This window comes from Mustela nigripes, chromosome 5 (genome assembly GCF_022355385.1).
Source record: "Mustela nigripes isolate SB6536 chromosome 5, MUSNIG.SB6536, whole genome shotgun sequence".
Lineage (NCBI taxonomy): Eukaryota > Metazoa > Chordata > Mammalia > Carnivora > Mustelidae > Mustela > Mustela nigripes.
Genome location: NC_081561.1, coordinates 134673085 through 134695791, shown reverse-complemented (window position 1 = coordinate 134695791; position 22707 = coordinate 134673085). Strand labels below are relative to the sequence as shown.

At 43.8% G+C, this 22707-nt stretch overlaps 1 protein-coding gene across 1 annotated transcript in view; it reads right to left on the bottom strand.

Moving 5' to 3' along the window:
* The window catches only part of AKAP12 (A-kinase anchoring protein 12), a 101591-nt gene extending 87020 nt beyond the window's left edge, over positions 1-14571 (bottom strand). Inside the window, exon 1 of the mRNA XM_059401261.1 lies at positions 14238-14571. Coding sequence (XP_059257244.1) covers positions 14238-14399 — 162 coding nt within the window. The 5' untranslated portion in view covers positions 14400-14571. The remainder of the gene's footprint in view (positions 1-14237) is intronic.
* Positions 14572-22707: the final 8136 nt, after the last annotated feature.

Here is a 22707-nt window from a genome sequence, read left to right as displayed (position 1 = left end):
GGGGGGGGGGGGGGGGGGGGGGGGGGGGGGGGGGGGGAGGCAACTTTCGTTAAAATTTTAGCTTAGTTACAATCCCAAATACAGTTACTAGCTTTGATCAGCCTCAAGAAAAAAAATAAAATCAGTGTCTTTCTCATCTTCTCATCCAAAGCCCAAATAAGCCAGCTCTCAGCTCATAGCAAAGGAATCATAAGCTTTGAGGGTTTTTCCTTCTTCATGACCATAAAAAGCAACAAACGGGTGACATTTCTCTTTACTCTTATTTGCCAGAGGAAGAATTTGCAATCCCATTCAAGTAGGCTCTATTCTGACCTCCCCCCCCACCCCACCCCGATCTTCGTTCAAGTTCACATACAGTTACAATACCTCCAGTATTCATTGCAGGAGCTGGAAAGGGTTAGAGGAACACAGTATTGACAGCATTTAACTCCACAGTAGTCCAATTGTCTTTGGCTCCAGAAAATACCGTTAAAGGAAAGTATGAAGGCATAACATGGCTTGTGCTAGGATGTTTAGTTCTCTGTGCAATTAAGTGCTATAAATATTAAGTCTATAAACAATTAGACTCACGAGACTGAATATAATCTCAATCTGATGCAATTATCTGATTTATCTAGCAATGAAATTAATCCAAACTTTCCTCAACCCCCCAGTGTGAATGATCCTTATTGTTGTACCAACTTTCCACTTCTCTGCCCTCCCCCACCAAAATACATGAACAAATCTAGAGGCCATTAAGTAAGGACATGAAAACATGAAATATTTCATCTCAGGATAATCTGAGACATTTCCCAAAGAACGTACATTTAAAAGCATTTTCCACATACATATTCCGCATTTTCCCATTTTAACTGCAGAGAAGTCTCTCTACATGTGGTTCATTTAGAAATTCCATATGAAAAATACAATCAGTTTTATATGAATGAAAGTGAAAACCCATCCTTCTGGTGCCCCCACCAAAAAAGAACAAATTTCCCTAGTATTTTAAAATTATTTTCTCAGTCTCAGCTTAGAAACTGAAGTTATTTTCAGTCCTCGCCTACATGCTAACAGATGCCGATTTGGATCCCAATTATTGGCTTCACGCAGCCGATCACAATAAATGCAGAGAAGTCATACCTAGAATTCAATGTTCTCCACAGCAGAGCCACAAGCTACCTCTCCAGACTCTTCAACCCCTCCTTCAGCTCTGCTCTTCTCTAGCCCAGCATTTTCCAATTCCATTTGGTTAAAGACGCCACATTAAAGATTCTGCTTAGTCCTGTAGTTAAGACAGACTTGGGTCCCCAAGCTTTTCCTGAGACCACTTTCTCTCTCCTATTAGGAGAGAAATTGCCTCCTTTCAGCATTTTTAAATATTTATTATTATTTTACTATTTCTCCATTTTCTTGCAACCTCTCAAGCATCTCCATTTTTCAACAATTCACCATCCATTCTATTTCCTCTACCTTAGTTCAGGCTGCTATGAACTATTTCTCGCAGTTCTGGAGCCGGGGAAGTCCCCAATGAAGGTGTGGGTCGATCTGAGTCCCGGTGAGAGCTCTCTCCCATGCTCTCATTGTATCCATACAAGGTAGGGACAAAGCAAGCTGCCTGCTGTCTCTTCTTACAAGATGACTAACCCTATTATCACGAGGGCTCTATCTTCATGACCTATCACCTCCCAAAGACCCCGTCTTCTAATACCATCATATTTGGTGTTAGTGTGTCAGGGTATGAACTTTCAGGGGACACTCAGTCCACCCTTCTAGGTCACCTTCCCTGGTGCCTGAGTACACACACTCTCTCTTAACCTTCACAACCCATCATGTCTGTGACTCCTGTCCAACCCTCAGCTACAATTTAGGGCTAACTCTGGTTTCTACAAGCTTAAGTCCACAGCAAACCGTGGGCACTGTGGTCACATGTAGTTACGGGAAACTCAGCTGGTCCCCTGCCGTGCTTAACACTGGCAGCCCAAAAAGACCCCCCCAACTCAGGAGGCCTGGGGGGCTCAGCTGGTTAAGCATCTGCCTTCAGCTCAGGTCATGGATATTGGGAGGGATATTGGGAGGGAATCCCACATCGGGCTCCTCGCTCAGTGGGGTGTCAGCTTCTCCCTCTACCTGCCTCTCCCCCTCCCCCAACAAATAAATAAAATCTTTAAAAGAAACGAAAAAGACCCCCGGTACACTTAAAAGGAAGCCTCTGGTTTTCCTCTTCTTCTTAAATGTACTTACAGTCTATTATCACTTGCCTATATATACTCAGTAATTTTTAGTCTCCGATCATGCAATTAACACACATACCCACACATCACATCTCTGATTTTTTCCAGTCACTAACCTAGAGCCTTAACTGTCTTTTTGGTGTGCCAAGTGCAGGGAGTGTGGCATCTGCTCCCTGCAGCCCAGCCCTCCTTGAGCCTGAGAAGTGCATTCAGACACCTAATTTGCCTAAGACCAAAGTACCCTGAATGAGGAATAGAAGGCATCCAAGGATCCGAGGGACGCTTGAGAAACTTTCTCTGACAAATGTAATACTTTAAACCATGACCTAGTTCCCTGAATACTTAAGCATTCTTTGCATTCTTCCGTGTCCTGGAGGACTGTTTATCAGGCACAGTTCCAGAAGGGACTTGAAATCTTTCTTATAGATAACATTGTAGGGCCTCCTTGGTCACCAGACTCTGCATAGAGGACAAAAACCTTTTGAGCCTTGGAAAGACCTTAATATGTCTTTAATTAGTATCAAAAGAATAACCAACCTTCGTTTTAATCAAAGCAAAACAACTTTCTATACTGTAAACAAGAGCCAGATCTAAAACTACCATCAAACTGAGTTTAAAGTTAAGTTAAACTCTTGAAGGTTTTACTAAGAAAAACATCAGATAGAAAACCAAACCAACTGGGGTTTTGCCCCCATGACTGTCAACTCCTTTTTGTTTAAGTTTTATACACTAACTTTTGTCAGGATTGGAGAAAAGATGGTAATAATCAAGACTGATTTAGTAAACATTAGCAGAAACATTTTCCACTACTTTTCAATAACTTTCTTCATATAAAAAGAGCCAAAGAACAAAATTTCCCTTTTAGATTAACACTACAGGAGTCAGAAACTCATGTCTAAGTGCTGACTGTACACCTGAAACTAGTATTACACTGTATTTTCACTTAACTGGAATTTAAATAAAAGCTAAAATTTAAAAAAAAGAAAAAAAACCCTCATGTCTAAATATTGGTTAAATGTGTCCTTCCTCAAATTTAAGAAAAATTTGTCATAGAGAGACTGGCTAACTCTTAGCAACGTCCTGTAGACAGCCTATCTCCACTCTCCCTCCCTTTACACTGTAAATTCAAAGGAGACACACCACATCTAAGGCTGAACTTTGCACAGCCTGTGATTTGTTACGGGTATGGAGTAAGACTGTTTTACATAAATACCCAAATGAAGGGTAACTTCAAAGCAAAGTTTCTTAAGATGCATTCTACAGTTTGCTAACTTAGTGAAAAATTATCACCCAGCACTGAAAATGTAAACAAAGATTAGAAACCATAAAATATATCAACACTCTGGTTCTATGCACCACAACAATATGTATTGTATGGAGTAAGGAAACCTATCAAGGGTGCAATGAAATGGGTCTTTTAAAAAACCCAAAAAACAAAAACAGGTCTTAAACAAAAATGGTCAGTATCAGGGGAGTGGCGATAGAAAACCGATTCTCGTGGCAGACAAGCTCAGCGCCTGCAATGGCTCAATTCAGTAAGAAATCTTATGCTCGGACGTGAAAAACAGCAAACCGTAATTCGTCCTCTGAACAACAAACCCGAGGGCAGGCAGTGGAGATGGAAAAAAATGACAAATGTCTTCTTTGAAAGTCAACGTAAACACTCCCCATGTTACCAAGATTCCTTGACTAGGAATGGAAGGAATCCTGGTCAACCCTGGGGCGCTGTCATTTCAGGAGGACCCGCCACACTGGGGTCAAGTGACCGCGTGTGACAACGCAGAGGGTCCAACAGCTGTTCAGCCCAGTGGCGTCTGCTCTACCTCGTTTTCTGTTAGTATCACTTTTGTTTCCACCTTCTCCGTGGCCAGTACCCAAAGTTCCTTCCACAGTATCGCCTGCCAACTATCCTGTGATAGGTGACCTGTCCTGATGCCTCCTCACCCCCCACCCCTACCCCACGATCCTGAGCTGCAGAGGGACTCCATCACCTCTCCCAGACGACGAGGCCCTCGGGATGATGCTCTCTCTTCAGCTCTCCAATCTCTCTCCATCTAGACCAATGTCTTCCACAGGTGTTTATGGAGTACTTGACTCTTTTTTAAAAAGATTTTATCTATCTGAGGGGCACCTGGGTGGCTCAATGGGTTAAGTGGCTGCCTTCAGCACAGGTCATGATCCCAGGGTCCTGGGTCGAGCCCCGAGTCAGGCTCCTTGCTCAGTGAGCAGCTTGCTTCTCCCTCCCTCCCACTTGGGCTCACCTACCTGTTCTCTCTCTCCAATAATTCAAATCTTTATTTTATTTGAGAGAGAGTGTCTGTGAGCCAGAGATGGGCAAAAGGAGGGAGAAGCAGACTCCTTGCTGAGCAGGGAGCCCAATGCAGGACTCAATCCCAGGACCCCAGGGATCATGACCTGAGCAGATGGCACACCTAACCGCCTGAGCCACCCAGGCGCCCCTGGAACACCTGACCAATTTTAATGCATGTTCATACATACCAAGAGAAATTAAGTTTAGAAGAAAACATCTGTTTCCCACTTACTTTTTTTTATATTTATGGATGTATAAACCATCCAGAGCCGTGGCAGACCAGTGTAAGGTGTTCTCTCTGGTGTTTCGATCGGAGGGGGGCCCCTAAGCGTGGGGGGACGATCAGGTGGAAGCCAGCGGGTTGGGCTTCCCCCAAGGCAGAACAAAGGAGACAGATGTTTACCGAACACGCTGCGAGGGAGCAGCGGGCAGGAGAGTGGAGGAGAGGGTGTCTGCCAGGAGGCAGGGGATGGGGGCTGTATTTAAATCAAGAACGTGGGGACGTAGCGGCACGTATGGAATTTTCCCTTTTATGGTAACTGTGCCTGCATCTAAGTAGCCCACTGGTCAGTGAGGGCCTATGGCTAGTCTGAGGTGGGTCGACAGCCTGTCTAAATTCAGCCAGGTGGTTGCCCCAGGCCCTTTGGCCTTGATCAAGTTTCCATTGGTCAAGCCTGTTGCCTAAAAGAGGACTCTCTGCAGGTTAACACCTGAGATGCAGAACAGAAAAAAGTATTTTAAACCACAGGCTAGCTATTACAACTGATGACATTTAAGCCACTCCCTTAATGCTTTTAATTTACTATATAAACACGGCAGGGAATTTTTTTTAAAGTAAAAAGAAAAATAAACAAAGAGATTTATACATAGATAACAAAACCAGTTTTAAGCAGGGGGACTTACTGACTCAATACTACTGGACACAGTAGGTAACGAGCATGGAAAATGAATTTGGATCTCTCCCTCCAGACAGACACAGAACAATTCATTTCTAGCAGAGTCAGGAGCTAACTCTGGAAAGGAAAGCTTGTGACTTTCTTAGTCCTGAGCTCTTGGTGCTCCCTCTGTAGCCCCACGTCCTGGCACGGCGCCTGCAGGAGAGCAGCTGGTCAAGAAACGTCAGGGCGCCTGGGTGGCTCAGTGTTAAGTTTAAGCCTCTGCCTTCAGCTCAGGTCATGATCCCAGAGTCCCTGGATCGAGCCTCACCGTCCGCTTCTCCCTCTGCTGCTTTACCCTACTTGTGCTCTTTCTCAAATAAAGAAAATCTTTAAAAAAAAAAAAAGAAAGAAAGAAAGAAAGAAATCTTTATGCAATCCAGGCCAACTAGTAAATACACAATGGACAAAGCCAGAACCCTATCCTGATCTTCAACGACTTAGCTGGGCTTTAGTATTTCTTCAAGATTTTTGGACCAGCAGACTACCATCCGCTGAGCCCTCCTCAGGGCTGAACTCACTCCTTCCCTAGCTCTGCAGAAGTTGTAAATTGAGAGAAATGAGGGAAGAGGTTTAAGAGGCATCAGGTGGAAATGAACACTGATGAGTAGCTCCTTCCGTCTCAGAAAGCATAATTGCATGGAATTCAGTATCTCTTTATCCTGAATCGCACATTCCATGTAGAGAAGCCTCTACTGGCGGCACACTTGGTTTTCGATGCAGTAGAATAAAAGGATGAAATTACGTAGGAGGAAGTATGTCCCTTGACTTTTTTCTGGAAAACGTGCGGGGTGGGGGGGGCACCTGTTTTTCCTGCATCTTCTGAAACTCTCCCACGCACACGGGCTCCAACCACGGTCAACCTTTGCTGTCATCGCCGCCTGGAGCCCCTCCCCCTGGCCCTCTGTCACCTCCTACATCCTGTACCCCTCCCTCAAGGCAACGGCAGCCACACCACACACCAGGCAAACGGACACACCGATGAGCTCCGCGGCTACGGGATATGGGCTCCTTCCACTGCCTGGGATTCTGACTCCGCGCCATCAGGGAAGGTGTCTTCACCAAGCTTCTGGACGATTCAACTGGACAGCCAGGTTTGCAATGTCTGCACCTGATCCGCCCCGTCCACGAGTGGCGGTAATCTTGCCTTCCCAAGTTTTAGCGTCCTTCATTTACAAATCAAAGACAAAACTGACATTTTTACTAAAACTAGGATTAAGGCTGGGCAGAATGAAACCCCCACCCCCACCTTACTTTTTTTTTTTTTTTTAAACATTACAGACAAGGGGCGTGGAGGACAAAAACCTTTGAACTTGTAGGATACTTGTGTTAAGAGAAGACTGGGTGTCTGGGTGGTTCAGTCGGTTAAGCGTCAGCCTTTGGCTCAGGTCAGGTCATGATCCCAGGGTCCTGGGATCCAGTCCCCCATCCGGCTCCCTGCTCAGCGGTGAGTCTGCGTCTCTCTCTACCACTCCCCACTGCTTGTGCTCTCTCTCTCTCTCTCTCTCTCTCTCGCACATACACACAAAAATAAGTAAATAAAAAATCAAAACAGGGAGAGAGAGAAGCCTATCATGGTCTGAGGATTATCTTGTCGTCTCTGTGCTTTGAGTGCCTCCTTTTTTCTGGGAAAGCACATTTATTCCAGCTAACAGATCCAGTCTGTAGTTTGTCGTTAAGGGGACTGGAACCTGTGGCGGGGGAGGGGTGGGCATTAACCTATTGTTTTCCCAGGAGTGGAATTCTGCTGGTCCCAGTCCCCGTCCCAGTCCTGGTCCCTGTCCCGGTCCCGGTCCCAGGTTCCAACATTTCATGGACCAGAAGTATGAAGAAATTTCTGGCAACTGGATGATTTTAGATTGTTCCCAGAGGAGAAACTTGAAAACTCATTGCTAAAGAAGTAGGTCATTGTCCAAACAAATAAAATTAAGTCTGTTTATGAATCTGGGAAGCAATGAGTAAATACAAGCGGTACCTGAGCCACCCTTTTACTCTTCAACTTGTTTTCCCTATTATGAATCATTTTTTAAAAAAAGATTTTATTTATTTATTTGACAGACAGAGATCGCGAGTAGACAGAGAGGCAGGCAGACAGAGGAGAGGAAGCAGGCTCCTCGCCGAGCAGAGAGCCCGATGTGGGGCTCGATCCCAGGACCCTGCAACCATGACCGAGTAAATTTATCAAGGGCTATCAAAATTGTAAATGCAGGGGTATGTAAGGGGCGCAGACAGTTATGTGTCTGCCTTCGGCTCAGGTCATGGTCTCGGGGTCCTAGGATGGAGCCCCGCTTCATCAGGCTCCCTCTCAGTGGGGAGTGGGCAAGGGGCGGGGCCGGTTCTCTCTTCCTCTACCTCTCAGCCTCCCTCCCCCCAACCCCGCTGCTAATGCTCTCTCAAATCAATCAAATCTTCAAGAAAATTTTAATTAATTAATTATTTTAAATTTACTTGACAGAGATCACAAGTAGGCAGAGAGGCAGTTAGAGAGAGGAGGAAGCAGGCTCCCCGCTGAGCAGAGAGCCTGATGCAGGGCTCCATCCCAGGACCCTGAGATCATGACCTGAGTGGAAGGCAGAGGCTTTAACCCACTGAGCCACCCTTGTGCCCCCCAATTTTTTTTTTTTATCTTTAAACGCATATAAATGCTTTGAGCAAGCAATTCCACTTGCAGAAATCTTCCCCCTGAGATCTGCACACATACAAAGATACCTGAGCTCGGACAGTCCCTGTGCTACTTCAATACCGCGCAAGACCAGGAAAATGTCATGTAAACACAGGGGGATTGGTTAAACGTTTATTGTACTTCAACCCATAAAGGAAAAACATATGTAGTCATTAATAAAAACAGTGGTAAGTCTTTATGTCCTGATATGAAAAGATATTCCAAACCTAAATAGCAGAACATGCATGATAATGATTTTGTTAAAGGAAAAAACATGGGGCGTGGCACTGGGCTGGCTCCGTGGAGCACGCCACTCATTCACACCACATGGTGCAGATTACTTTTTTAAAAATTGGGGCTTTTGTTTATACACGGGTACATGCATCAAGTTTGGGAAGAACATGCAAGAGACCATCAACATTGGCTTCAAACTATCCACAGTGAATGTCTGGGGATGGAGAGGTAATAGAAGACTTATTTTTTATACTCTACACATCAAAGTCCTCAACATTAACATTTTTAGAAAAATAAAATATTAAGGGCACCCAGCTGACTCAGTCCAGAATGCATGTGACTCTTTTGTAGGCTTTTGAGTTTGAGCCCCACACTGGATATAGAGATTACTTAATTTAAAAAAATCTTAAAAAGAAATAAAAATAAACATTAAATAAATCCTGTTATGCAATGCTTTTAAGCAAAAATTTCAACAATAAACAAGAACTTCTGATCTTATGAAGATGATGATTCAAGAAAGTCAGATTATAGTCAGTTTTCAATAACTTAATTATTAAGGTTAAGAAATAACAGAGGGATGTATCACTGAAATTATTAGATTCTTAACCTCTTCCCCTAAATCCTTTTATTAGATGTACTAACAAGTAGGAAACAAGAGGTTGATCATACAAAACCCAACACTTAGAATCTCTAAGGTGCTAATTTGCAAGAAAACCCTCCAAAATCTAAGCAGACAAGTCAATTTTAATGACAGATTTTGAAAGTTTATGTATTTTTTAAAGATTTTATTTGAGAGAGAGAGCACAAGCTGAGGGAGACAAGCAGGCTCCCAGCACTCTGGGATCATGACCTGAGCCGAAGGCAGATGCTCAACTGACTGACACACCCAGGCGTCCCTTGAAGATTTAAAAGTTCACATTTATAATAGACAGTGCTTCTCCCAAACACAGCTTTTTTGTATTTTTCCATTATTTTAAAATGAAACATCGTAAGTTTTAATTTTTTCAGGTTATAAGAGGGCAAAGAATTGGGTTCAATGATCTTTAGTTTGGCTTTTTTTTTTTCATGAGATAAAAGTACTGATTATCTTTTTCTCAGTGCTATGAATTCTAATTTCTCAGTTCATGAGTAGACTACAGCAGAGAGAAGTACAGAGGCCAAGCAGGAGAGCACCATTTAGCTTGATTTCCCTTTCGGTGGTATTCTATAATCCTTAATGCGTTAAAGCTGATGGAGACAAAGAAATAATTTCATAATGCCCTTTTTTTAGTTTTTTTTTTTTTTTTTTTTTTTTTTGACGGAGAGAGATCACAAGTAGGCAGAGAGGCAGGCAGAGAGAGAGAGGTGGAAGCAGGCTCCCCGCTGAGCAGAGAGCCTGATGCGGGGCTCGATCCCAGGACCTCGAGCCCCAGGACCTCAAGACCTGAGCTGAAGGCACAGGTTTTAAACCCCTGAGCCACCCGGGCGTCCTTAATGCCTTTTTAAAGCAAAACATGTTATCTCTGTTTTATCGATTATCCTATAAAATACCAAATTAGAACGATCCTTATTCTAATTGCTTTCAAGTGATCAAGGCAGAGATTAGCCAACCTGAAGTGTATCCAAAAGGATGCATGTGAGAGGCGGGTTCATCCTAACAGTATTTTCAGGGGGAAATCTCCAGTGATCTCACACACATTCACTAACCTATGCAATCCCCACAGGCTAAATAAATGACCATCCTCACCCCGACGTCTCCAATGTCTGGAATCTGTTCTACTCAGGAAGTAGCCCCTCTTGTAATCGGGAGGGAATCCATAGGAAAACAGGCAGCCACACATCCAACACACCACTGTTAACAAACGTGTAATTCTCTCCAAACCCTAAATCCTGGCCCTTTTATTGTAAAACTGATCCATGATCACAGTAAGGCCACCTACGTCCTCCATTCCCAGTTTGTAAACAAAAGCGGGAGAAAGCATCCCCCCTCAGGCTGGGAAGACTTATGCAGCTGATCAACTCAACTGTCTGTTTTAGTGCACGAAGGGCAAAGATATCCTTAAGTCCACCTAAGTCCACCCATCGGATGATGGATTCTTCCATTCGAGTACATGTTTATGTTCCTTGGTGATTCCCAGCTCTTGTGACGAAATGGAACCGTTAGAACCGTTAACAGAAGGACAGAAAAAGTCCCCATCTCCCCACCTGCCAAGGACATTGGCCTGAAGGTTACAACCCATCACTGCTCCGTTTTCAGTCATTGATGGAGCAAAAAATACAAAAAGGGTAGGTAATTCAGAAAATTATGACTGTCCAGACTGAATGTGGAACCTGGCTTAAGAAATCAAGGTTTGGGGGCACCTGGGTGCCTCTTGTCATTATTAAGCGTCTGCCTTCAGCCCAGATCATAATCTCAGGGTCCTGGGATCAAGCCCCACAACCGGCTCCCTGTTCAGCAGGAAACCTGCTTCTCCCTCTCCCACTCCCTCTGTCTATGTTCCCCCTCTCGCTACGTCTCTGTCAAATAAATAAAATCTTAAAAAAAAGAAGAAAGAAATCCAGTTTGCCAGACTCTCGTGAGATTGTCATTGGTCACTCCACCCTCTACTGACACCAAATACTCTTTCAAAGACAGACTTTTAAAACCGCATGATGGGGATAAGTGAGAGGCCTTCTTTACTGCTTTCATTTTCGTGGTCTAGTAATTCCTGTCCCTGCAGAGGCCAAAGTCTCCAAGTCTCGAAATTCAACGTAGCAAATAATCGATACCGTTGTCCCCCAAAATTTACATGTGTAAGATTGTAAACGACTGACTGGAAGAAAAGGTTCCTTTCGGGGCGCCTGGGTGGCTCAGTGGGTTAAAGCCTCTGCCTCTGGCTCAGGTCAGGATCTCAGGGTCCTAGGATTGAGCCCCGCATTGGGCTCTCTCTCTTTCTGCCTGCCTCTCTACCTACCTGTGATCTCTGTCTGTCAAATAAATGAATAAGACCTTAAAAAAAAAAAAAAGAAAGAAAGGAAAGGTTCCTTCCATTTTATTGAACTATACCGGATAAAGCCAAGACTTGTGCCTCAGTGCCCCTAAAATGTTAGGCTTCAATAATCAATTTCTTTTTTTCTTACATTCCACATGATCTGATAGAAGTGATACTCAATTAGTGTAAGGTCATCTTAAGTCTGAGTACTTAACTCAGTAAAGGACAGGTAGAGAGAGAGAAAGTAAACTGGATTATTAAATAAGCAGCAGGCATCTGATACAAACATCATTTAGATAGAAAAAATGTCGATAGCTTTGAATTAATTAGTGATCAGCATTGGGGGGGGCGTGTATCAGTATAACCCCCCAAATGTCCACATGCCCACTCAAGAAAGCTCAAGATGCAAATCTCAACTAATTTAATGTATAAAGTGGTCTCATTTGAGACACCCGCAATTTATACTGTTCTGTCTATTCGACATGAAGACAATTTAAAATTGCAAGGCGAACAAGCCACTGTATTTCTGGAGAGCCCCTACAGTTTACTGCCGAAATAGTCACTTGGTCTATTAATAACCGGACCTATCTGGTGTAGTCACTTTCTGATACCGGAGGCAGACCATGACAATGACACGGTTAAGCTGTAGACAAAGTCGATGGCCCAAAATAATCCCCAACTTGACAGCGTGCAATCAAAACCAGGCAGCATGCCACCTGTGGTGGAAGACGTGCACAAACACAGGCACGTCCCCTGCCCTCGTGGAGCTTCCAGAACGAGGACAACAGTCAAGTCACTAACCTCACGAACGTGTCGCTAACTGCTGGGAAGGACCTGCGGTGCTACAGGAGCCTGCAAGAGGCAGATGGGATTACTCAGAGGTCAGCAATTGGGAGTTCCACAGGGTGAACAGGAGAGGTAAGAGCTACGTGCTGAGTCATTCTTAATTAGGGATTTCTTTTTAAAAGGACTTTTGAAAACCTGTGTAATTTTGCTAGCTGAAATGAAAAACGACACCATTTTCCAAGGATACATATAAGTGTATTGATTTGTCTCCAAATTGATAACTGGGCAGTATGCCAAAAAGCTCAATGATATTCTAGATGTTATTTAAGTCAATTTTTTTATAAAGGAGGATGCTTGGCTGCTTCAAGATGGTGGCGCCTAGAAAAGGAGAAGGAGAAGGTTATGGAAGAAGGACAAAAAGAGAATGGAAGGAGTATTTTTAAAGGGACAAATTCAAGTTTACCAGGAAGGAATTGAGCATTCTATTCCAGCATGAATTGTTAAGATCTGAAGTAGTAAAAACCAAGAGAAGAACTGTCCCCAATCGCAAGCTTTTGTCAATTACACCTTAAAACTACTTTCACTACTGGATTCTAAATACGGGGTATGTGGCCCCTTGGGCAGTAGTTGGCATCAGAAGGTAATGTGCGGTTAAGTATTAAAATGTCACTTAGACCTCAGTAAGACTGCACCTGACTTATGCCCAAAGCTTAGCCCCTGTCTTAGAAAATTAGCTTTCTAGCAGTCTGTACTCGGTAGCATCTACAACTCTAGGGACCATGGGTTTTACAAGTAGTTATTAGTTAAAGACTAGAAGGAATCTAATTAAAAGCAGTCTCTCAGCCCAAACTAGAATAGGGCAGCTAAAGAGGTCAGGGCAATGAGGTCACAGTTCTGTGAAATTTACCCAGATTCTGGTGGGGGAGGGGATGTTTTTCACACTGTAAACATCTGAAGTTCCTCACATTCTTTATCCTCAGATAAAACACAGGTTGTAAACCCACATAAAACACGGGGCTTTAAAAAATATGTATTAAGTTACCCACCACCTTCCCAACCCAAGTAAAACACAGGGTTTTTGGAAAAAAAATAGTAAGTATAAGTTATCCTCCATCTTCCTACAAGGATACGGCAAAACAGATTAGGTGATGCCTTGCTAATGAAAACACGTGCTGGAAAAACAGATCTAGAATGCAACGATCCAAACAAGTCCCAGTCTTGGCAGCTTTTAAGTGGCCAAGAGTAAATTATTTCAGCCTTGAAAGACTCAAGACTATAAAATACAAAATTTCTAGGAGGCTCAGCACTTGTCTCCATAGACACAGGAGCGCAAGCAATCCTCGCTGAAACCTCTGACCGCATCCTTGGAGAACTTCTAACTACTCCCCGGGTAGGTTTACCCCTTGAGTCCACAGGCAATGCACGCAGCGAAAAGGAGGACCCTGCCTTGTTGACGGAACCTGTCATTCCTTTTCGAAGAGCAGCGTCTACCCAGGTTTTCTTTGGCTCGGAGCGAGCTACACCCCAGGCTTCCTCTGCATCGGAAGGCGGTGTCGGCTGGAGCCGCTGCCGCAGCAGGGCTGGGTACCAAACCCGCTCTCTCCAGGCACAGCGGGTGCCAAAGCCCAGACGCGGCGGGGAACTCACGGGTGGCGGCCTCGCCACGCTGCGACACGGGTCCTGGCCCCAAAGCGGACTTTCCGAATCCGGGAGGAAGAAAGAGGAGCGGGGGGCTCAGGACCCTCGGCGGATAGGTCACTGCCCACCCCACCCCACCCCACCCCACCCCACCCCACCCCCGGACTCCCCCGAGCAGCTCCGGCATCTCGGGCATCTCAGGGCTGGGTCGCTCCCACCGGAAGAGTGAGGAGAAAGGCTCGGTTAGCAGGGGGCGGGGGGCGGATTTTATTACTGCGGATGGCGCAGTCGCCTCCCCCGGAGACCCACGACAAAGATGCAAGCCCGCCGCGCTCGCTGCTGCTCTGGTCCCGCCCCGACGCGTGAGACCCTGGAAAGCCAGAAAGAGGGGTGCGTGCTCCCGAGTTTGCAGATGGGCTGGACGGGCCGGGAAGTTCTCGCAGGCGGAGACCAGGGAGACCACCCTCCCCCACCCCCGTCCCCGGGGCAGGTGGCCCGGCGCGCCCGTACCTTGGTGGCGGGGTCGGCGGCGGCGATGGCCGGGTCCCCCGGCGCGCTGGGCGCCGCCTCCGCCGCAAGGCCGCCGCCGCTGGGCTCGGGCTCGGCCGGCGTCGCGCTGCCCGCCTCCGGCTGCTCCGGGCTCCGCTGCTCCGTGGAGCTCCCGGCACCCATGGCTCTTCTGCGGTTCTCCCGCGCCCCGCTGCCCGGCTACACCTTCCCCCAAACGGCAGGAACGTGGAGAAGAGCGAGAAGCCGTGCGCCCGCGGGGTCCCGAGAACGCCTCCCGCTCCCGCGGTCCTGCTCCGAACGCGCCCGGACTGCGAATGAACGAGACGCGCTCGCGGCAAACTCCTTAAAAGAAAAAAAAAAAAAAAAAAAAAAAAAAAAAAAAAAAGCCACCTCTTTGCCTCCTCCTCCTCCTCCCCCTTGTTTTTCCCTCGCTTCATCACATGAGCCCAGCCCCAGACACGCCTTGCAGCAGCATCTCCCCCCAGGCTGTAGGACCAGAGGCGCAGCCCCAGCCTCCAGCCAGGGTCCAGGCGGCCCTCCCACCCCGACCCCCGGGCGCTTCCCATTCCTAAATGGGGACACGAGCTGGGGGCGTCAGACGACCCAGGGTTGCAGATGGGGAGAGGAGGGCAGAAGGCCCCTCGGGGAGATTGGATTTGCTGAGGTTTATTCAATGATTGATAACCCAAGGCAGAGCGTCTGCGGCAGCTCACTTTCCATCCGCCCAGCAAGCGAACCCAAATCCCCAGTTGCTTTCCTTCAGCCTGGGTGAGCCTCCGAAGGCTGGTTCCTGCCTCCTCCCCAAGAGCAGGAGAAAGGCGAGCGCTCCTTGGCTTCTGCGGAGCCTGACCATATTAGGGCACCTCGCGTGGCAGGAGCTGGGAACCGAGAGGTTAATGCAGTCAGGCCACGGATGAGGTGGGCCAGGCGGCCCCACGCTCGCCTATCATCCGGAACCAGTGATGTCAGGCGATGCCATCAGCGACACGGGCTGCCCTCCTTCCCCGGGGAATTCGGGGGAGTGAGGCTGTGACTGGAAATGAATGGGCCTGTCCTCTTTCGAGGGCGTGACGCTGGAGGTCCAGGCCGCTTCTCCCTCGCGCCATGCTGAGACATGACGACATAGACCTGTCCACGGGCCATGGTTAATTCTCCGTAGATGCAGGCTTCAAGGGGATCAGCCTAAGTGGCTCGCCTTCCTACCCTTCATGCTCCTGAGTACTTGTTCCATGAAAACACAAGGCAGCCAACCATTATTTGAAGGAAATCAAATTTTCAGCTGGATTACTTGGCATGCAGGCACGAAGGTGGTGGGGCCAAAAGAGAAATCATCCCCAGTTTTCAGTGGCAAAGACTTGCCTTAAATTTCACAAATAGTTGGAAGAATGAAGAAACTTGGAATATCGACCCCCGGATACCAGAGAAATATCCCCTGCTCAGATTTCCTACAAGTTAGTGCAGAATTGATGCAAGCGGATAGTTCAGTAGTAGAATATTTTGTGCCTGATTAACTGTGGCTTGTAGTATAATGTCATGTGGTTATCCAGCATAAAATATTTCTACATTTAGCATTATTTGAAGAAGCACATGAAGGCCACCTTCTCTAGAATATATTGCTTCTTAAGCAGTATTACGCAAAATGGCTGGTTTTCATCATTTTTAAGCATTTCATCCATTTCAACTTAAATTGTTTACTACTTAGGAAACATCCCAGTACTTACTATGTATGTGCCAGGCGCTGTTTAAAGCACTTTGCATAGCTCATCGTATTTAGTCCTCAAACCAACTCTATGAGGTAGAGCCTAGCATTCTCATTTTACCAGTGGAGTGGAGGAAAGTAGGCCCAGAGACATTAAATCAGGTGCTCAAGATTTCACAGCTGGTAGGCAGAAAAGAGCAAGGATTCTTCCTACACTGAGTCTCTGTTCAACATCTCACTCCCCTTCTATAGGAAGCTTCCAGTGTGTTCTCTCTTCTGCGGAATATCTGTGAAAAAGTGGCATTTAGGCCTCACATGAGGGTTAAAAATGTTATTAAAGCCTATCTGAGAATGACTAAGGTCAGCACATATGAAAATGTATCAATATGTAGTACAAACACTATCAAAATGTCCCATTCTGTGAGATGATAATTACTCAGTTCTTGGGAAATTCTTAACAAAGCTTTTCACATCCAGCTTTCAAATTTTCAGAGAAATATTACAAGGTCAAGGATTTCAAGCCAACACTATACAAGCCACATCATCAGTGTCGGCCTAGATTAGCAACTGCTTGCTTTGTGTTTATTTTTCAGGCCATGAAAATGTTCATATGATTTTTTTAAAGCAAAATCCTTTTTTTTGGAGATTTTATTTTTATTTAATTTATTTATTTAAAGATTTTATTTCTTTATTTGAGAGAAAGAGATAGACAGCACAAGTAGGCAGAGAGGCAGGCAGAGGGAGAGGAAGAAGTAAGCTCTCCATTCAAGCCCAATGCAGGATTCTATCCCAGACCTTAGCCCAATGCAGCTGCTTAACTGACTAGGCTACCCAGGTGCCCTAAGATTTTATTTTTATGTAATCGCCACACCCAATGTGGAGCTCCAACTCACAGCCCTGACATCAAAACGTCACATGCTCCTCCAACTAAGCCAGACAGGTACTCCAGCAAAATCTTGTTTTAAGAAATAATACACTTTCTAGTCCTCCCTCATCTGCCTGAAAAAGCTCCCGGATAAGCATATTAAGAATCATAGGCCAGGGGCGCCTGGGTGGCTCAGTGGGTTAAGCCTCTGCCTTTGACTTGGGTCATGATCTTGGGGTCCTGGGATGGATGCCCACCTCAGGTTTTCTGCTCAGCAGGGAGACTGCTTCCCCCCCATCTCTGCCTGCCTCTCTGCCTACTTGTGATCTCTCTCTGTCGAATAAATAAATTAAAAAACAAGAATCTTTAAAAAAAAAAAAAAAGAAAGAAAGAAGAAGAAGAAGAAGAAGAATAGTCTCCTGGGGCACGTGGGGGGCTCAGTGGGTTAAGCGTCTGCCTTCCTTTCAGGTCATAATCCCGGGGTCCCGGGATCGAGCCCTGCCTGAATCAGGCTCCTTTTTCAGTGGGGAGTCTGCTTCTCCCTCTCTCTCTGCCTGCAGCTCCCCGGCCTGTGTGCCCACTGTCTGTCTGTCTGTCTCTCTCTTTCTGTGTCAAATAAATAAATAAATAAATAAAATCTTAAAAAAAAAAAAAAAAAAAAAAGAATGACAGGCTCTTTTGGAGATTCACAAAAGCACCTTTGGTTTCTGGACTTCCCAAAGAATCCTTTTCCATCTTACTTGTAAACTGGGGAGCTACTCTCTGTTAAGTTATTTTTATTAAGAAGAGTAGTTGTACTATTTATTATCCCCAGCAATGCCATGTCCCCACCTTTTGAATATACCACTTACAACATTCAATATAATAGGACATACGCTATTCAGAACACTACATTCATTTCTTACAATCATCCATTTTTTCCCTAAGATCTCATTGTTTTAAGCAATCTCTACACCCAACGTGGGATCAAACACAACCCCGAGATCAAGAGTCACGTGCTCTACCACTGAACCAACCAGGTGCCTGATTCCTTTCTTTTTCAACAGCTGTCTATCCAGTGCCCATTCGGTGCCAAGACTCTGAATCAAGTCACCAAGGTTTGCTTTTCTAGGGTTTTGGAGACACCTTTAGAATTGCCTAGATTAGTGTCATCGATAGAGAGGAAGACAGCTGTTCGCAATTTTCCACTTCTCAGTCCCGGGCTGTCGGTTACCCCAATTTCTCGCCAGCAACCCCTTCTCTCCCAAACAGCAGGACACAGGTGTCCCACACATTCTCTCCCATGGGGCAGCTGATGGTAGAGTCGTTTCTCTGTGAGAGTTGATACTCTCATAAAAACAGCCTGAAATTTCTCAAAAACAAATACACACAGCCGGTACAGCAGGCTGAACTTGTATGCTTCATGTCTAACTTCTCCAGAAAGACGGGTCACACGAGATGTACCAATAAAAGTTAAAGTCCTAACTAGGCATCCTGCGCACACACCAAAACCTCTTTGACTATGTTTTAAATGAATTCACAACTGTGAAACATGTTATATCAGACCTAATACAGTCCCTTGAAAAGGCAATCATAATTATAATTATTAAAACAATTTAAAACCAACCCTTAACTCTACCCCCACAGATTCATTCTCTAGCTACAAAGCCTTCAGGCAATTTCACTTAGAACAGGGAAACTCTCCAACCTTGAAACTACCACATATACCTTCATTGTATTCTCTAAATAAGAAGCCTACTTTTTTTCTGAGCTAATTACTTACATCAAGATATCTAAATCACCTAAAAACCCAATTCCTGCACTTCCCTCTTGCATTTACTAACTATAAACCAGAAAACCTAAGAATTAACAATTTTACTTTATTCATGACTTACTAATCAACATTCATTCATATAGGAGCTACAGAAAAAGTTCAATGTACTGATGAAGGTCAAAGGTCAACCACCTGTAGACCTGCATCATAAATACAGGCAAATGCTAAATTTCTAAATTTCAAGAAATCTATTTCTTTGGGTTAACTATAAAGCCAGCTCTATTAGTTTCATTCACTAAGATTTAAGATTGCCTTCTGGCCCAAATCTAAGATTATACTAAAGTAGCAAAAAAGATGGTGCCATATTTTATATATATGGCATATAAAATACATGTAAAAATATAATATATAAAATAAATATTATATATAATATGTATATAATATATTTTAAACGTTTTTTAAATTTATGTATTGGGGCACCTGACTGGCTCAGTCAGAGGAGCATGTGACTCTCAATCTCAGGGTTGTGAGTTCAAGCCCCATGTTCAGTGTAGAGATGACTTAAATAAAACTTAAAAAAAAAAAAAAAAAGCAAATTCCACAAAGAACAAGTTCGACATACCTGATGTAGCTGAAGTTTGTTCAGGATGTGTCTAATATAAACAAACAAATGAATACAACTGAAATGCAGTCACCTAGAAGCCAGGACAGCTTTAATTCCTCCTTTTTCTAGAGTTAGGCTTCTCTCCAGCCACTTATGAGTGGAGTCCAAGATATAGTGAATTATTTGCCTAAGATGGAGAGAGATTTCTCTGGGCATATTTTTGGAAGACATCCAAAAGTATCTGGAAGGTTCCTATTCCCCAGAGCAGACCAAGTTACCTTAATCCTCTTACCTTCAAATCACTTCACAAATTCTGCACAGGTTTTGTATGTATCCAATATTTTAAAAAATATATTTTAACATATTAATTCAATAGACTTTTATTGAGTCGAGTACCAGGTAAAATGCTTGGGACTTTTCAGAGCTGAAAACTTGGGTTTCATAAGTCGACATTTGCTGACTTATAAAAGATGTTAGAAACACACATTGTAAATTGTTGAGAGATTTTTATGTTCCTCTATGAACCTGAATACCTTTGTGAATTTTTTTAAAAAGACTGCATTTATTTATTTTTAAATAAACACTACACCCAGCGTGGAGCTCGAACTTACAACCCTGAGATCAAGACCAATAGAACCAGCCAGGCGGCCCTCGTTTGTGAACTTTTAATCTCAGATCTACAATATTTTTGTTGTCTTTTTTTTTTTTTAAGATTTTATTTATTTATTTGAGAAAGAGACAGTGAGAGAGAGGACAAAAGGGGAGAAGAAGGTCAGAAGGAGAAGCAGACTCCCTGCAGAGCTGGGAGACCGACCTTGGTCTGGATCCCAGGACTCCGAGACCACCACCTGAGCCAAAGGAAGTTGCCTAACCCACTGAGCCACCCTGGTGCCCTATTTTTGTTGTCTTTAACATCAAAAAATACTTCAGTTATTATTTGTGATGAGCAACGAAATGACCAATGGTTGACCTTAAGAATTACGAAAAGGAAATGCACAGGAGATGTTGACTATTTTATATACAACTCCCCTCTAAATTCTACTTGATGGGTAGTGAGATTCTGTATTCCTGGGCATTGGTCCCAATTCTGTTGGCTGCTTTTTTTCTTTTCTTTTTTTAATGACTTCTTGTCATTCCTACAAATGCAGTATCTATAGGAGGGGTAGCTGTGGTAAATTAGAATAAAAGATAGAAAATCAATAGTGAAACTAGATACACTTTCCCGCCCTTCCCTCCCGCCAATGTGTGACTTCATTACAACTTCACTGGGAGCATAATCAATTACACAAAAAGGATTCCAAAATCTGCAGCTGCTTATGCTACTAAATCACTGAAAACTTTGAAAAATGAAATAATCACTTGGATATGTTATTTTGAATGTTATTGAGCTCTTGAGAATTCTTTGAAGAAATTATGAGTAAAATATTTGAAATTCAGTTTCTATGAAAGAACTGGAAACACTGATTATTTCAGAGTGCAAAATTACGGGGTGTTTTGCTAAGTAAAAATGACGGGTTAGTGAAAATAATACTCAGTGAGTGATTGCCGTATTCAGTATTTGAAGTAAAACTGTATGGAACAAATCCCCTGATTGAAAGTTGCCAACAGTCCCTTAGAATATTTTTTTCACAGTTTTATTGCAGTATAATTAGTGTAGAAAGAACTGCACACATTTAAAGTATACAAGTTGATGAGTTTTGGTAAAAGCATACATTCTTGGAATCTTCATCATAGTCAAGATAATGGGCACAATCATTTACCCAAGAATCCCTCCATGTACCCTTTGAATTCCTCTCTCCAGCCCCTCCGGTCCCCTACTGCCTTCTCAGGCAGTCGCTGGTCTGCTTTCTGTCACTACAAATGGGTTTGAATTCTCTAGAATCTTATAGAAATGTATAGACATGGATATTATGTAGGGACATCTGGGTGGCTCAGTTAAGCGTCTGCCTTCAGCTCAGGTCATGATCCCAGGGTCTTGCTCTGGGGAGATGGGGAGTCTGCTTTTCCCTCTGCCCCCACCCCTTGCATGGACGCGTGTGCTCTCACATTCTCTCACATAAATAAATAAAAATAAAATAAAATTTTAAAAAATGGAATCATCTGCTTCATATGTACTTTACTTCACTTGACTTTTCTTACTTAGCATAATTATATTGAGATGCATCCACAATTACACTGAATTATTTAATATTTAACAATAGTTATGGATAATTTTATTTATTTAAACATTTTTTTTTTTAATTTGACAGAGATAACAAGTAAGCAGAGAGGCAGGCAGAGAGAGAAGGAGAAGCAGGCTCCCCACCGAGCAGAGAGCCCGACTCGGGGCTCAATCCAGGATGCTGGGATCATAACCTGAGTCGAAGGCAGAGGCTTAACCCACTGAGCCACCCAGGTGCCCCGTTATAGATGATTTTTATTTTATAAAAATGTTTTTTGCTTATATGACTTCCCTAAATATTCAGTAATGAATATGTATGAGATTTTTCCCTATAATGAAAATACCGAGGCACATATAAGTGATATACGAATGCATATCCCATTGAAATCCAGACAATAATAAATCAACTGGCATTTGAGCCTGAATTATAGCTGAAGGCAAATCCATTCTGTATTTTAATAAGTTTGTATTCACTTTACATGCTTTTCCTGCTTCATATCATTACTCTGAGTATTGAAAAGATTTGGGGGGAAAAATGATAACTTAATTATCTTCCCATAATAGTTATTAGCTTGGCTGGGAATGATGCATTTTTGGCGATAATTCTAAATTCATATAGTGATAGCGGAGGTACCAGTGTAAGTTATCAATTTAGGGGGAAAATATTCTGGAAAGTATAGTCACATACCTTAAATGTTGTTGTATAGCAACGTAAAATGATTTTTAATTTCATTTATTTAATTTTGTAAAGATTTTACTTATTTATTTGTCTGAGAGAAGAGAGAAAGAGAGAGACCAGCAGGCTGAGGTTCGAAGCAGGCTCCCTGCTGAGCAGGAAGCCAGCCGCCCACGGGGCTGGGAGCCCTATCCCCAGAACCCTGGGATCATGACTTGAGCTGAAAGTAGATGCTTAACCCACTGAGCCACCCAGGCATCCCTAAAATGACTTTTTAAAAAGTGTATCTTAACTAGTAATACCCATAACCCAGATCAGGGCATGTAAAGTTGTAAAACTTATGACATTTTAAACAATTTTGACCATTACAAAATTTGACAAAAATTATGATAATTATGATCATTGCATATCAGTATTAATTTCACAGTTTCTGTTATTGATACTAATTTTTGCATTTATTTATCAGATATCTAAAATAACTTAGAAAACTACATTTACAATATCATCTCAACTTGATAGGATAAAAGCTGAAAACATATATATATATATTTTTTTTTTAAAGATTTATTTATTGGGCGCCTGGGTGGCTCAGTGGGTTAAGCCTCTGCCTTCGGCTCAGGTCATGATCTCAGGGTCCTGGGATCGAGCCCCGCATCGGGCTCTCTGCTCAGCAGGGAGCCTGCTTCCTCCTCTCTCTCTGCCTGCCTCTCTG